The sequence below is a fragment of the Bos grunniens genome, chromosome 2 (assembly GCF_055505025.1).
Source record: "Bos grunniens cultivar Pamir isolate PY7600 chromosome 2, Bosgru_T2T1.0, whole genome shotgun sequence".
Lineage (NCBI taxonomy): Eukaryota > Metazoa > Chordata > Mammalia > Artiodactyla > Bovidae > Bos > Bos grunniens.
This window is the reverse complement of record NC_141166.1, coordinates 1,360,670-1,374,897: the sequence shown is the minus strand read 5'-3', so window position 1 is coordinate 1,374,897 and position 14,228 is coordinate 1,360,670. Positions and strand designations below refer to the sequence as shown.

The following is a 14,228-nucleotide window of genomic DNA, read 5'->3' as shown; positions in this document are numbered from 1 at the left end:
GCCCCTCCGGCCACACCCCACCTCTTTCCACAAACTCTGCCTTTCAATTTCACTCATAAGTCAAAAGGGAAGCAGGCTGCTCCCAAGCCAAGGATGAAAGAAGTTTACTGTCTCCCCTAACAACCCCCGCTCCACTGCCTGCCGCTCCGATCACCGGGTCCAGGTTACCATGGACACTGAGGGAGCGGGGCTGGCCCAACACCTGCTCCTCAGGGACAGGAGAGCGGGGGCCTCACAGGGACCCAAGGTCCGCCCTCTGACCCGGGGGGTCACCACCTCAGCCTCCCCACACGCAGCCTCTGGACACAGATCACGACCTCAGCTCTACCCCGCTAGGAGTTTAAGGGGTCCGAACAACCTCAAGCCAGGCCACATGCACTGCTGTGGCTGCAGGCCCCACCGCCCGCAGCCCAGCGCCACGTGGGCAGCCGAGAGGGACGATGTCCCAGGGCTGCGGCGCCCAGGCCAGGGGCTCAGCCCAGCTCTACCAGCGGGCTTGGCCCCACGATGCCCTCCCTGGGCCTGTCTCCCCACCGCTGATGAGGCTATCTCCAGGCTCTGATGTTCCCTGGGGACCCACCCCCAGGACAGGCCTCAAGGTCATCCTCATCTAACCAGGGGGGCCCACGCACACCACCGCACACAGGGGACAGTCTCACGCCAGGCTCCCTCTGCATGCTATCCTAGCTTCCCCAGCCACAGGAGGGAACTTCCTAGACTAACGCAGCCCCCCAGCCTCGTGCTCGCAGGAAAGGGAGCAGCCCCCTCCACCTCTTCTTCCCTTCCCCTCCCAGCCCGGGGGCTGTGCTGCCCCCACTGTTGGTTAGAAGCTGGCATTTAAGAGGCAGCCTCCCCCCGGGGCCTGACACTGTGCCAGGGGCCCCAGGATGACTGGCCTCAGCGGGAGGGGCTGGCTCAGGCACCACCAACAATGCACATTAGCCCAGCCTGCCCCCCATACTCCCTGCAAACTCTGGGAAAATGAGCTCTGCGCTGTGCCCAGTGCCGGGGGCCGCTTTAGGCCCCCCGCCCTGCTTCTCTGCATGTCCCAACAAGCCGGGGGCTTATCCCGGCGGGCGGATGCCAGGACATGGGCATAGCCCACACCCACAGGGAGACACAGATCACTCCTCCCCCTCCCACCGCGGGGTCACAAGCCCTTGTGTAGACAGGCCCAGCTCAGTGAGTCCTGGGCAACCCTGGTTCTACCAGTCCCGCTCAGGGGACCCTGGGCCAGCTTCAGCTTTCCGCTTGCAGTATTAGGGGGTCGTATCTGAGGTCCTTCCCGTTCTCCCAGGACCAGCTGCCCGCTGGGATGCCCAGCCCAGTGGCCTCTTCCCAGCCCCAGGAAACAAAGCCACAGTGCTGAGCCCCGGGCTGTGTGACTCGGAGCACGGCGTGCTCCCGCTCTGAGCCTCAGTGAGCTCCTGTATTACACGGGCGTCGGAAGGGCCCCAACCTCTGTATCTTAAATGCCAAGCTCCCAGCACACACTCGGCACACAGCAGGGGCTCAATAACCCACAGACACTATTATGTGTTACTCCATTACCACCCACGCACCCCTCCCACGGGCACACACACTCCCTCCCGCATGCAGCTCTCTCACCAGCTTGCAGCCACCATCACCTCCCCAGGGCCGCCTGCCCCGAGCCTGGCGGCCTAAAGGAGACAACGCACTGAGAATGACCTGCACCCAGCACACCGACCTCCTGCCCCGGCCCCGCTACACAGGCCCCCGGACACAAACCCTGTCTGGACTTGGACACAGGCCCGGCTACCCCTTCCTTCCTTGGTGGGGCCTCACCTGGGAGAGCAGGCCAGGTCTGTGCCCACCCCAGCCTGCTGGGTGGACCCCAAGGCCCAGGTACATGTGGGTACAAGGCGGTGCCCAGAGACTCAAGGGGCGGCGGGGCACTCTTGGGGGTCTTGTTCTCTGTGCCCCACCCAACCCAGGACAGCCGGGGATGAAACACCCAGGCTCCTGGCACTTCATCCCCTCGTCCCATCGGTTCCTCCCAGCTCCGTGTCATTACTGTCCCCACTGTGGACAGCAGGCGTGCAGAGTGGAGACACGTGTTCAAGGCCACTCGAGTGGGCAGAGTCGCAACTTGAACACAGGCCGCCTGGCTCCGGGGCCCACCTTTCCCCCAGGGCACGCTGCCCAGGCTGCCTCCCACCCCCAAGGCTGGGGAGCCCCGCGCCCTGCGCCCTGCAGCACCCACCCTCTCGCTGACCGCGCTGTACTTGATGGCCAGCTCGTCACGCTCCGCCCGGCTCTGGGCCAGCAGGTCCTCCACGCGGGACAGCTCCTGCTGCAGCAGCTGGTTCTCCTCCTGCAGCAACAGCACAGAGGCCATCTCGGGGGCTGGGCCTGCAGGACAGCGGGCACAGGACTGGCCTCCACCTGTGTCCAGAGGGACCGCCTCCCCAAACGGGTGCCCCACCCATCCCTGGAGGCAGGAAAACAGACAGGGTCCCCGCGGGGAGCTGCAGCTGAGGGGGTCTTTCCCAGACTCTCAAAGCACATAGGAGGTTGTGGGGGCCGCCCTCCAGGGGCCTGGGGGCCCATGAGCCTTCCTGTCCAGGTGGAGAACGGGAACTGCCAACCCCAGGCCGTCTACAGAGCCCTGAGCTAAGCTGAGTTGCCTTCTCCCCACTGTCTTGGATTCACCCAGGTCAGCCCTTCCCTGGCAGAGAATGCTGTGTTTGGGGTTTAGTCTTCGCAGCAGGCTGCCTGCAAGCAAGGAGGGGATGCTCAGCCCCGCCTTCTCACAGCAGCACGTGGAGACAAGTCTAAGCAAAGGACACCTTAGAGCCTCCGTTTCCTCATCTGTAAAATGGGACCCTCCATCATGGGTCCGTGCCTGCCTCACAGTGAGGATTCAAGAAATGGAAGCTGCAGCCGTTCCCGTCGTCGTGACTGTGGAGAGGACTGGGAAACGGGACGCAGGAGTGTCTGGGGCGGGGCGGGCGCAGGGAGCGGTACCTGCGCTCTCAGGCTGGCAGAGGCTGCGGGTGACGATCTCCCTGATGCGGGCAGACAGGCCGGCGGGCCGCGAGTCCTGGGCCAGGCCCGACCCCAGGACGCTCCTCTGCAGAGTCTGCGGGGAAAGCGGGAGGATCTGCGGGGGGGCTGAGACCCGGGGCTCCCTGGCGTGGGTGGCAAGGAAACAGTGCTGCCACCCGAGACGTGGGTGCCCAGGAGGCGCTCCAGAAACCCCGCCCGGAAGGGCGCTTGCGAGTCAGACTCGCACGAAGCCCAACCGGAGGACGCTCCGTGCGCCCCTGCCCTGGGAAGGAGGCCCGCGGGGGCCCGAGAAGCGAACCAAAGGCACGGCCCACTCACAGACCCAGCCCCGGGCAGGCGGCGTGCCGGGGGCTCCCGCCCAGGACGGGCGAGGACCCCACAGTGCTAGCAGGCGTCACCCCAACCCTAAAACCTGGAGGTGAGGACTCCCCTTCACTCGAGGAGCACTGGACAGAGCCCGGAACTGAACCCCAGAACCCTCCGCCCCAACCCTGGGCGAGAGTTGCAAGCGGGGGACCCCCGGCGCACCCACGCCCGCACCCTGAGACGCGCCGCCCCTCACCCTCTCCTGCGAGGCTCCGCGCCCCTGCCCTGCACGGGGCACAGCCCCGGGCCCACCTGGATAACCACCTCCAACGACTGCTCCAGCCCCAAGCTCATGGAGGGCGCCCGTGGGCACCCTCTGCAGGCCTCTGCCAGGGCCCAGGAGACCCACCCAGACTCCCCCACAGCCAGACCGCCGGCTGAGCGCCGGGCAGATTAGGCTTAAATCCGGCGGGCCCCACGTGATCACGGGGTGGGCGGGGCCTGGGAGGGGAAAGGAGGGTGGGGGAGGGGAGCCTGGTGGTGGAGGACTGAGGAGGAGGAGACGTGAAGGGGCGAGGGGAGGGGCGAGGGGAGGGGCGGGGGGGAGGGGAAGGGGAGGAGTGGGAAACGGAGGGAAGGGTGGGGAGGGGGAGGGCGTGGAGGTGAAGACCCTCCCCAAGACACACACACACACACACACATCCAGGCGGCGGGAAAGGCCAGTCTTCAAGATCATCTTTACTGACCCAGAAAAGGGGTCACACGCTTTGCTGAAAATGTGTTTAGGCGCTCGGAGGACTTCACACATCAGGAGCGGGCTGCGGAACTGCCCAGTGCAGGCACGGAACCGAATCCCCCTTCCCCACCCAACTCCCGCCACGCCTCCCTCCGGGTAGCGTCCCAGGGGAAGCAGCTCCGCCTCTGTGAGCCTCAGTGTCCCTGCGCAGGGAGCAAACATTGGCACCCGTCTCAGGGCGGCATCTGGGGGCAAAGGGCGTGTGACTGAGCGCCGGGCTTAGAGTGAACGTGTGAGCCATACTGGTTTCGTTCATCCGAAAATCCAACCCGCAAGGTCGCTGTACCCCGGCCCTGGGGCGCCGAGCTCCACCCCCAGCCTCCCACCGCTCCTCCCCTGGGGCAAGGAGGCTGTGCGGCGCCGCGGGTAGGCCGTCAGGTCCGGAATCAGGGCCACAGCGGGGTCCCGCCCTGCCACTTGTTGGCAGTGTGACCCACGAGTCACCGAGACTCAGCATTCTCGTGAAACTGACAGTCACCGTGAGGATTAAATGGGTTGAACCGAGTAAGGGGTCTGACCACGGCTGGCACGTCACCAGCAGTCAGAGCAAGGCGGCTGCTGTTCCCTCTGTCGCTGGCGTCGCCCGTCTGGGCTCCTGCTACCTCTTGACCCCCGGCCTCCGGGTGCTCTCTGCTCTAACACTGTGTCACATTCGTGCGATCACTTTGAATCCTCACCTCAACCCATTTCCTGATGAGAAAACCAGGCGCAGAGAGCTGGGGGCTCTCACCTATTCCAAACTGCGGCTGCTGCAGAAAGGGGAAGCAGCCCTAAACTCTTTCCACTTAAGCCAGGCAGCCTCCCAGAGGGCCTGAGGGCAAGGCAGGGGCATTTGCACTCCAAGGCTCTACCAACCTTGTCTAGGTCAGACCGAGGAATGCAGCAGGTGCCGTATAAATGTACAACAGTCCAAGCTGAGCCTGAAACCCCTTGTCCCCAACTAGGGAATCTACTCTGGAAATGGAAAACCAGGAATGGAAAACCAGGAGCCAACACACGGGGCCAAAAAAATAAGTGCCTGGATGTTGCCATGACAACCAAGGCCGGATTCAGGCAAAACTAGACTCAGAGGCAGGGAGCTCTCACCACAAAAACCTGGGGCTCCATCTTCCCACCTCCAGACACAGCCTCCAGAAACGCCCCCCTACAGGCTGCACACCCACAGCCAGAGCAGAGGGGGGCCACAAACACCCCCAGCCAAGCTCTGCAGCCCTGCTTTCCCAGATGGGCAGAGAGGGGGCCCAGATGCGCCTGGTGAACTGAACTAAATTATTCCCCACCAGGGCCCTAGGGGATGGGGGCAGGGAGTCAGATGCCCTTGGCTCTGCCCACAGAGTTCTCCCCGTCAGTCCTTCTGGGTTCTATCACAGAGCCCAAGAAACCATACTAAACCCTGTGTGTATGTGCACTTTCTAATGTTCATAGCTTCCATCCAGCTGTCAAAATAACCACTGAATTCCTCATGGAAAGCTCTGGATATTACAGCTTTAGCATCTGACTGCCTGGATTTGGCTGTGCCTCCCATCAGCTGTGTGACCCCGGGCCAATGACTTTGCTTCAGTTTCTTTATCTGTAAAATGGGATAATAACAGTGCCTGCTTTTACCATGAGTTTTAAATAAGATGATTCACGCTTAGCTATGTACCAGGATATGGTATGACAGGAGCTGCTGTGTGTTCACCAAAGAACATTTCCAGTTCTTCTATGGGAAATGGCTAGAAGCTATTTCCCAGACTCCTTTGCAGTCAGATATGGCCATGTGATCTAGTTCTCACTAGCAGAATTATTGATGCTTTTGAACTGTGGTGTTGGAGAAGACTCTTGAGAGTCTTGGACTCTCCTTGGACTACAAGGAGATCAAACCAGTCAATCCTAAAGAAAATCAGTCTTGAATATTCATTGGAAAGACTGATGCTGAAGCTGAAACTAATACTTTGGCCACCTGATGCGAAGAACTGACTCATTGGAAAAGACCCTGATGGTGGGAAAGATTGAAGGCAGGAGGAGAAGGGGACGACAGAGGATGAGATGGTTGGATGGTATCACCGACTTGGACATGAGTCTGAGCAAGCTCCGGGAGATAGTGAAGGCAGGGAAGCCTGGCGTGCTGCAGCCCATGGGGTCTCAAAGAGTCAGACATGACTGAGCAACTGAACAGCAACAGCAGAATTAAGACAAAACTAAAGTCTGCCACTTCAGACCTGGCCCATGAAAACCTCCCACGAGGACTTCTCTCCTTCCCTGTCCCCCAGCTGGAAGGAAATAACGCGGAGTTCCTAGAGAATGCTAGAGCCACAAGCTGGAAGGGGTCTGGGTCTGTAGGTCACCACGTAGAAAGCACTTAACAGGACTTCTCATGAATGAGAAATAAACTTCTTTTGTGCTACGTCACTGAGATTTCAGGATTTCACTATCACATCAGCTGTGCTGTGCTTAGTTGTTCAGTCGTGTCCGACTCTGAGACCCCATGGACTGTAGCCCGCCAGGCTCCTCTGTCCATGGGATTCTCCAGGCAAGAACACTGGAGCGGGTTACCATGCCCTCCTCCAGGGATTCCTTCCCAGGGATCGAACCGGGGTCTCCCACGTTGCAGGTGGATTCTTTACTGTCTCATCCACCAGGGAAGCCCAGGAATACTGGAGTGGGTAGCCTATTTCTTCTCCACGGGATCTTCCCGACCCAGGAATTGAACCAGGGTCTCCTGCATTGTAGGTGGATTCTCTACCAGCTAAGCTACCAGGGAAGCCCATCGCATCAGCCAGAATTACCTTAATGACTCCCCACTGTTATGTAATTAATACCACTGGTCTTTATTTGTTTGTTTTGTGGTGGCCAGCATGAGGTATCTCAGTTCACCCACCAGGGATGGAACGCCAGCCCCCTGCAGTGGAAATGCAGAGTCCCAACCACCGGACCGTCAGGGAAGTCCTTCGGGTTGGCTATTATTAGTGCTATCATCACCAGTACCAGTACCCAATCTAGAACCCTGCCTGGTGCACTGTAGCCCCTCAGCCGTTGTTGGGTGAATAAATACAGAGAAGACACCCTTTGCACTCATTCCCTCCCCACTCTTGCTTAGTCCTCTGCCCACCCTGCAAAGCTGCCGTTTGCCAGGTCCAGCTGCAGGCACTAGCCAAAAAGTTCCTCAAAGGCTACTCATGAATCTCAAATGTACCAGCTGCTCTTACCCATTATCCCTTCTTTATTCTCCAGTTGCTGACTAGAAATTATGATAAAAATACTGAACCTACCATGAGCCAGACCCTGTGCCTAAAATTTTGCACCTCTACCTTATCTGCTTAAACCTTCTCGACAGCCCTGGACGCTGCTACTATTCTACCCACTTCACAGATGACAACAGTAAGCCTGGGTGCAGTTAAATGATTTGCTCAGAAACACTATTTTAGGAACAATCCCAGGTGTTCTCCTTACTTATTGCAAGTAATAACACTTTCCTTTCCTCTCCCCACACCGAAAATTATTTGCTCAAAGTCATCCAGTCATGGATGAGTTACAAGCTGGAATCAAGACTGTTGACAGAAATATCAACAACCTCAGATATGCAGATGATACCACTCTAAAGCAGAAAGCGAAGAGGAACTAAAGAGCCTCTAGATGAGGGTGAAAGAGAGTGAAAAAACGAGCTTTAAAACTCACTATTAAAAAAACTAAGATCATGGCATCCAGTCCTATCACTTCATGGCAAATAGATGGGGAAAAGGTGGAAGCAGTGACAGACTTCCTCTTCTTGGCTCTAAAGTCACTGCAGATGGTAACTGTAGCCCTGAAGTTAGAAGACGACTGCTTCTCAGAAGGAAAGCTATGACCAACCTAGACAGCATATTAAGAAGCAGAGACATTACTTTGCTGACCAAGGTCCGTCTAGTCAGGTCTTTCCAGCAGTCATGCACAGATGTGAGAGCTGAACCATAAAGAAGGCTGAGCACCGAAGAATTGATGCTTTCTAACTGTGGTGCTGGAGAAGACTTGAGAGTCCTTTGGATGGCAAGATCAAACCAGTCCATCCTAAAGAAAATCAACGCTGAAGCTCCAATACTTTGGCCACCTGATGAGAACAGTCAACTCATTGGAAAAAGACCCTGATGCTAGGAAAGACTGAGGGCAGAAGGAGAAGGTGACAGAGGATGAGATGGTTGGATGACATCACCAATTCAATGGACATGAGTTTGAGCAAACTCCAGGAGATGGTGAGGGACAGGGAGGCCTGGCGTGCTGCAGTCCATGGGCTTGCAAAGAGCTGGACACAACTGAGTGACTGAACAAGAGCAACACATCCAGCCATGAAGAGCTGAAGCCACAGGTGAGACCCACGTGTGCCTGGTTCCAAAGTTTTAAACAATCACAGGATGGCTACCATGTAGTACTTACTGTATGCCAGTCACCACCCTAGGTTTCTGATGTGTATCAAATAAGCCACTGCCACCTCTTGCCCAGCCTGCTAAGATGGCTCATGGGTGTCCCTACTTCCTCTCTTGTCCCCCACCCATCTGGTCTCACACATCCCTCTTCTGTTCAACCCCTACTCTGGCTACCATCACGCTCAGAATAAAATTCAAAGTCCTACCACGCCCACAAGGCCTGCTTGATCCAGCCTGGTCCACCTCTCCACCTCATCTCTCCTCTCCCCCAGCGCACTCCTCCCCAGCCACGCTGGCCTAACTGATTCTCAAACACACCAAGCACGCTGCAGCTCAGGGCCTTTGCACCTGTCACCTTCTCCGCCTGGAATGCTCTTCCCCTTTCCTTTCACGGCCGACTTCTGCTTCTCAACCAGACCTCGGCCAAAAATGTCACCTTCTGAGAGTGTAAACCCTGATCTTCCAGCCAAAAAAAATTTTTTTTCCTACAGGTATGCTGTTGGTCTGCTCCAAGGGCAGGAACCAAGTTGGCCTTGCTTACTGGTGTCTCTGCAGAGCTTAAGGCTCCAAATACCATTAACAGTTGTTGAGTGAGTGAAGGAATGCTAGGAGACAAATAGTAATATAGGAAACTAAATGAAAAAGAAAAAAATAGAAAGGAAAAGAAAATTTCCCTGGGTTTGTCGGGGTCACACAGGGCAAGTCTTGGCCTGTGTATTCTCCACAGAAAAGGATCCCACAAGGACCCCAGGAACACATATTCAATACCAGCCACATCTCAGGAGCCCAAGGTTAAAAACCGGGCCGTGTCCCCCACAGCAGACTCCCGGGTGGGAGGGGTACCTAGTCTCCAAGGGCTGACCCAGGGCTTGAGAGAAACACGGGAGAAGAGGAACTAAGTCAAAGAAATCTCCAAGATCCGTTTCTGACTCCTGAGGTCTTTCCTGACTGAGGAGCCTGCCCTGGCCTTAGCCTCTGCTCTGATCCGGTCACAGGATTTGGTTGGTAAGCACCTGCTGTGAGCTTAGCTATGGAAAACAGGGAATCTCAGATGAGAACAGATGGTACCCGAGTATCGCTTCCCTCCAACCGTCTCCCAATCCCCAAGACAAGTAGAGGTCCCAGAGGGACCTGGGGAGACTGGTCCCCAGGAAGGCAGGCAACGGCTCAGAGCGCATAAAAATCACAAGGGAGCCGGCTCACAAGGGCAACCCCAGAGATGGGGGTCTCAGGCCCCACGGTGAGAGGCCCCAGGAGGGCCCAAATCCCTGCAGGGTTTGCTATGTTGGGGAACTCAGTGGACCGCGCTGGGCCTCAGTCTCCTCATGGGCAAAAGGGGACTTCTTGCGACTTCGCAGGCTGCACTGAAACAAAATCCCAAGCATGGGGGGCAGGGCCGGCGCCTGGCCCACCGGAAGCGCAGGAAGGGATGCCTGCTGGTGGCGGAGTTGGGAAAGGCCTGTCCCGGGCGAGCCCCCGCCTCCTCCCGCCCACCCTAGGCCGCGGCAATCGGGCGGGATTTGGAGCCGGACGGCGGGCAGGACGTCCGCAGAGGCCGCGGGCGCTGTCCGCCAGCAGCGGGCCGGGGAGCGCGAGGGGCGGCGCGCGCCCTGAGGCCCCCATGCCCCAGGCCCGGGGCTCCGGCCCGCCTCCGCGTGCGCCCGCCTCCCCGCCTCCGCGCGCGCCCGCGACCCGCCCCACCCGCGGCCGCCGCCCGCCGCGCGCGCCCGAGCCCCTGGCCCACGGCAGGGCGCGCCGCCGGCTTCCTACCTTCGCGCGCCAACGCCGCTGCCGCGCAAGCCGAGCGGGCCGGGCCGGAGGGCGGGGGTCAGGGCGGGGCCAGAGGTGGGCGGGGCAGTGGCGGGCCGGGGGCGGGGCCAGAGGCGGGGTCGAGAGGGGCTGGCGCCCGAACCGCCCGCGTTCTCCCGTCGTCTCGCGTCGGGGGCGCGCCCTGGGCCCGGGGTGTGGCCGGTCGCAGGGAGCGTGAGGCGGGCTCTGGCCCGGAAGCCACACTGGAAGGAGGGCTTTTCCCACAGGCTTGCATTTACTGCTCCGGACGGTAATAACCCCCAAACAGGGATTATTAGCTCCTTATGCCAAAACGGGAAATTGAAGACTAAGCCAGTTGCTCAGGGCCTAGAAGCTGCAAGGTGGTAGGGTCGACTGGAACTGAGACCCAGCAGCAGTCTGGGGTTCTGTGTCCCCTGCTGTTTGGTCTCTAACTCGTGTCTGACCCTTTGCGATCCCATGACTGTAGCCCACCAGCCTCCTCTGTCCTTGGGATTCTCCAGGCAAGAATACAGGAGTAAGTTGCCATGCCCTTGTCCAGGGGCTCTTCCCGACCCTGGGGTTGAAATCCCCTCTCCTGCATTGGCGGCAGGGTTCTTTACCTCTGTGCCACCTGGGAAGCCCTTGTGCCCCCTGGCCCTGCCTTCAAGGCCTTAAACTCCTAAAGTCTGGCCTTGACCCATCGCCCAACCAGACTGAGGAGGCATCAGTTACTTGACCTGTGGGGAGAATGCCTTTGTTTTCTTGATTGTCCTGCAGTCTCCAGTGAGGCACTCTGGCTTCCGCTTGTTCGTGGATAAAATGGCAGAAGCCCACGTACTGCCCCTCCCATCTCAGAAGCTCGGGTGCCTTCTCCACATGGAATGGGGAGGAAACCATAGAGGAAAGCATGCTTTTGAAACTAAACAGCGATGTGTCCTGTCTGTTCTAACAGTAGCTCAGATGTCCATCCTCAGTGGGCCTCAACTTCCCTGCATTCCTGAAGGCACTGGGTCCATTTCAAAAGGGGGAGGCAGGCAGTCCGAATCTCTAGGGTGGAGGAAGGAATGTTTTGTTTGAAGAAGCATGTTTGATTTTGTGATTTTACATTTGGAAAAAAGTAAATTCCCACAAAGAAAAGCAGCAGGCCTACAGCTGATGGTTCCGTTTCCCCACCGGTAGGAGGGGATGGATGGTGGTGGTGCTCAGTCGTGTCCAACTCTTTGCGACCCCGTGGACTGTAGTCCCCAGGCTCCTCTGTCCGTGGGATTGCCCAGGCAAGAACACTGGAGTGGGTAGCCATTTCCTCCTGTAGGGGATTTTCCTGACCCAGGGATCAAACCCTCATCTTCTGCTCGGCAGGTGGGTTCTTTACCACTGTGCTACCTGGGAAGCTCCCCAAATGGTAGTTTTATCTTTGTCAAAGCCTGGGTTTTACACCTGAGAAACTACATTAGGGGTTGCCAATGTGTCCTTAGGGCTCTGATACCTGGGGATGATGGAGGCAAGGCTGCGACCTGGGCCAGGCCTGAGAGCTGTGGTCCAAGATTTGGGTCAATCCCTGGGGTCTGGGATGAGGAGGGCTGTGAGGTTTGCAGGAGAAGGGCACAGATTCCCTGTGGTGTCCCTGGCCCAGCCTAAGGAGGGCTGACCGACCTCTGCCAGTAAGCAGATGGGCCCCCAGCTTCCCCAGCGTGGCTCAGGTCTGTGTCAACCTGTCCATAATCTCCAGATTTGGTGAATCCCTACCCAGGCCCGGCTCCTTCATGGATCACAGCCTTGTCGTGACAAACCTAGACAGCATATTAAAAAGCAGAGATATACTTTGCTGACAAAGGTCCATATAGTCTACAGACTATGGTTTTTCCAGTAGTTGTGTACAGATGTGAGAGCTGGACCATAAAGAAGGCTGGGTATTGAAGGGTTGATGCTTTTTTTTTTTTTTTTTTTAATTTTGTTTTTAAACTTTACATAATTGTATTAGTTTTGCCGAATATCAAAATGAATCCGCCACAGGTATACATGTGTTCCCCATCCTGAACCCTCCTCCCTCCTCCCTCCCCATACCATCCCTCTGGGTGGTCCCAGTGCACTAGCCCCAAGCATCCAGTACCGTGCATCGAACCTGGACTGGCAGCTCGTTTCTTACATGATATTTTACATGTTTCAATGTCATTCTCCCAAATCTTCCCACCCTCTCCCTCCCCCACAGAGTCCATAAGACTGCTCTATACATCAGTGTCTCTTTTGCTGTCTCGTACACCGGGTTATTGTTACTATCTTTCTAAATTCCATATATATGCGTTAGTATACTGTATTGATGTTTTTCCTTCTGGCTTACTTCACTCTGTATAATAGGCTCCAGTTTCATCCACCTCATTAGAACTGATTCAAATGTATTCTTTTTAATGGCTGAGTAATACTCCATTGTGTATATGTACCACAGTTTTCTTATCCATTCATCTGCTGATGGACATCTAGGTTGCTTCCATGTCCTGGCTATTATGGGTTGATGCTTTTGAACTGTGGTGTTGGAGAAGACTCTTGAGAGTCCCTTGGACTGCAAGGAGAACAAACCAGTCAATCCCAAAGGAAATCAACCCTAAATATTCATTGGAAGATCTGATGCTGAAGCTGAAGCTCCAGTGCTTTGGCCACCTGGTGTGAATAGCCGACTCACTGGAAAAGACTCTGATGCTGGGAAGGATTGAAGGCAAAAGGAGAAGGGTGTGGCAGAGATTGAGATGGTTGGATGGCATCACTGACTCAATGGACAGGAATTTGAGCAAGCTCCGGGAGACAGGGGAGCCTGACGTGCTGCAGTCCATGGGGTCGCAAAGAGCTGGACATGACTGAGCGACTGAACCCAGGTGCTGACAGGCTCATGGCCTTCCCAGCCCACTTCTGGTCCTGCCTGTCCCCACAGAGCCCTTACTTCCAGAATGTTGCTCACAGCGTTGAGGTCTGCGCTCAGACCCTGCTCTGAGCTCCAGGGTCTGCGCTCCCCCCTTCTTGCCCGTCTCCCCAGTGGACCTGTCCAGGCCCACCTGTACCAGGTCTTCCTTGGGGGTCCCAGTGCGCACACCTCGTGGGCAGCCCATGCTGGCGGCCTTCCACACTGCCGGCGGTTAACCTCCCATTTTCTCGTTCCATCCTCCGTCCCCTTTGAACTCTTCTGTGAAGGGGAATTGTAGGCTACAGCTTCTAGGGTTACTTCAGCTTTACAGGTAAGGAGACCGAGACGTCGCAAAGGTGCAGTGGCTTGGCCGAGGGCACACAGCGCGAAGTCCAGTGGGTCTCACCCCATGTTCTTTCCTCTCCACCACGGCACTGCCTCCTGGTGTTTTGGGAGGGACAGCACACAGCTCCTCTGCTGGGCCTCCTTAGCCCGGGGCTCCCAGGAGCCCACTGCAGGGAAGCACACACTGGCATCAGCCCTCCCCCGGAGGCTTTGAGCCCGCTGCCGTGCTGACCCGGGGCTCTGTTCAGCCCAGCCTGGCCTGTGGGCATTTGAACCCGCAGGGCTGCTGACGCTGGTCGCTGCCCCATAAACAGGGGGCACCCAGCCCTGCGGCCCGGGCCCGGCCACCAGAAGGGAGTCATGCCGGCTCCACTGTGCTGGGGTCCAAGTGTGTGGCTCCAGTCACGGAAACACGTGACCGGGACTTAGCACCCACACGCTGCTAGGGCCAAGTGCTTGCCAAACCCAGGTGCGAGGCTGGGTTGGACTCTGCACCCCATCGGCAGACCACATTAAGCAGGAGGCTTAGAGGACATGTGTTCTGGTCAACTGGACTTGCTGGATACCGTAAGGTTAACTGACAGGGTCTTATAACGCCTGACTTTTTTAAAGATCTTTTTTAAACCTTATTTATGGCTGTGCTAGCTCTGTGCGTCTGTGCCCGCTCTCTCCGGTTGCTAAGGGTGGTAGCCAGTCTTTGTTCCGATCC

At 57.4% G+C, this 14,228-nt stretch overlaps 1 protein-coding gene across 1 annotated transcript in view; it reads right to left on the bottom strand.

The window, feature by feature from the left end:
- CROCC (ciliary rootlet coiled-coil, rootletin) overlaps positions 1 to 13,881 on the bottom strand; it is a 55,748-nt gene extending 41,867 nt beyond the window's left edge. The window contains exons 1-5 of the mRNA XM_086364112.1: positions 13,752 to 13,881; positions 13,581 to 13,686; positions 10,282 to 10,462; positions 2,989 to 3,103; positions 2,225 to 2,373 (exon numbers count right to left, since the gene is read on the bottom strand). Coding sequence (XP_086220238.1) covers positions 2,225 to 2,373; positions 2,989 to 3,103; positions 10,282 to 10,462; positions 13,581 to 13,686; positions 13,752 to 13,881 — 681 coding nt within the window. The remainder of the gene's footprint in view (positions 1 to 2,224; positions 2,374 to 2,988; positions 3,104 to 10,281; positions 10,463 to 13,580; positions 13,687 to 13,751) is intronic.
- Between the last annotated feature and the right edge of the window lie 347 nt (positions 13,882 to 14,228).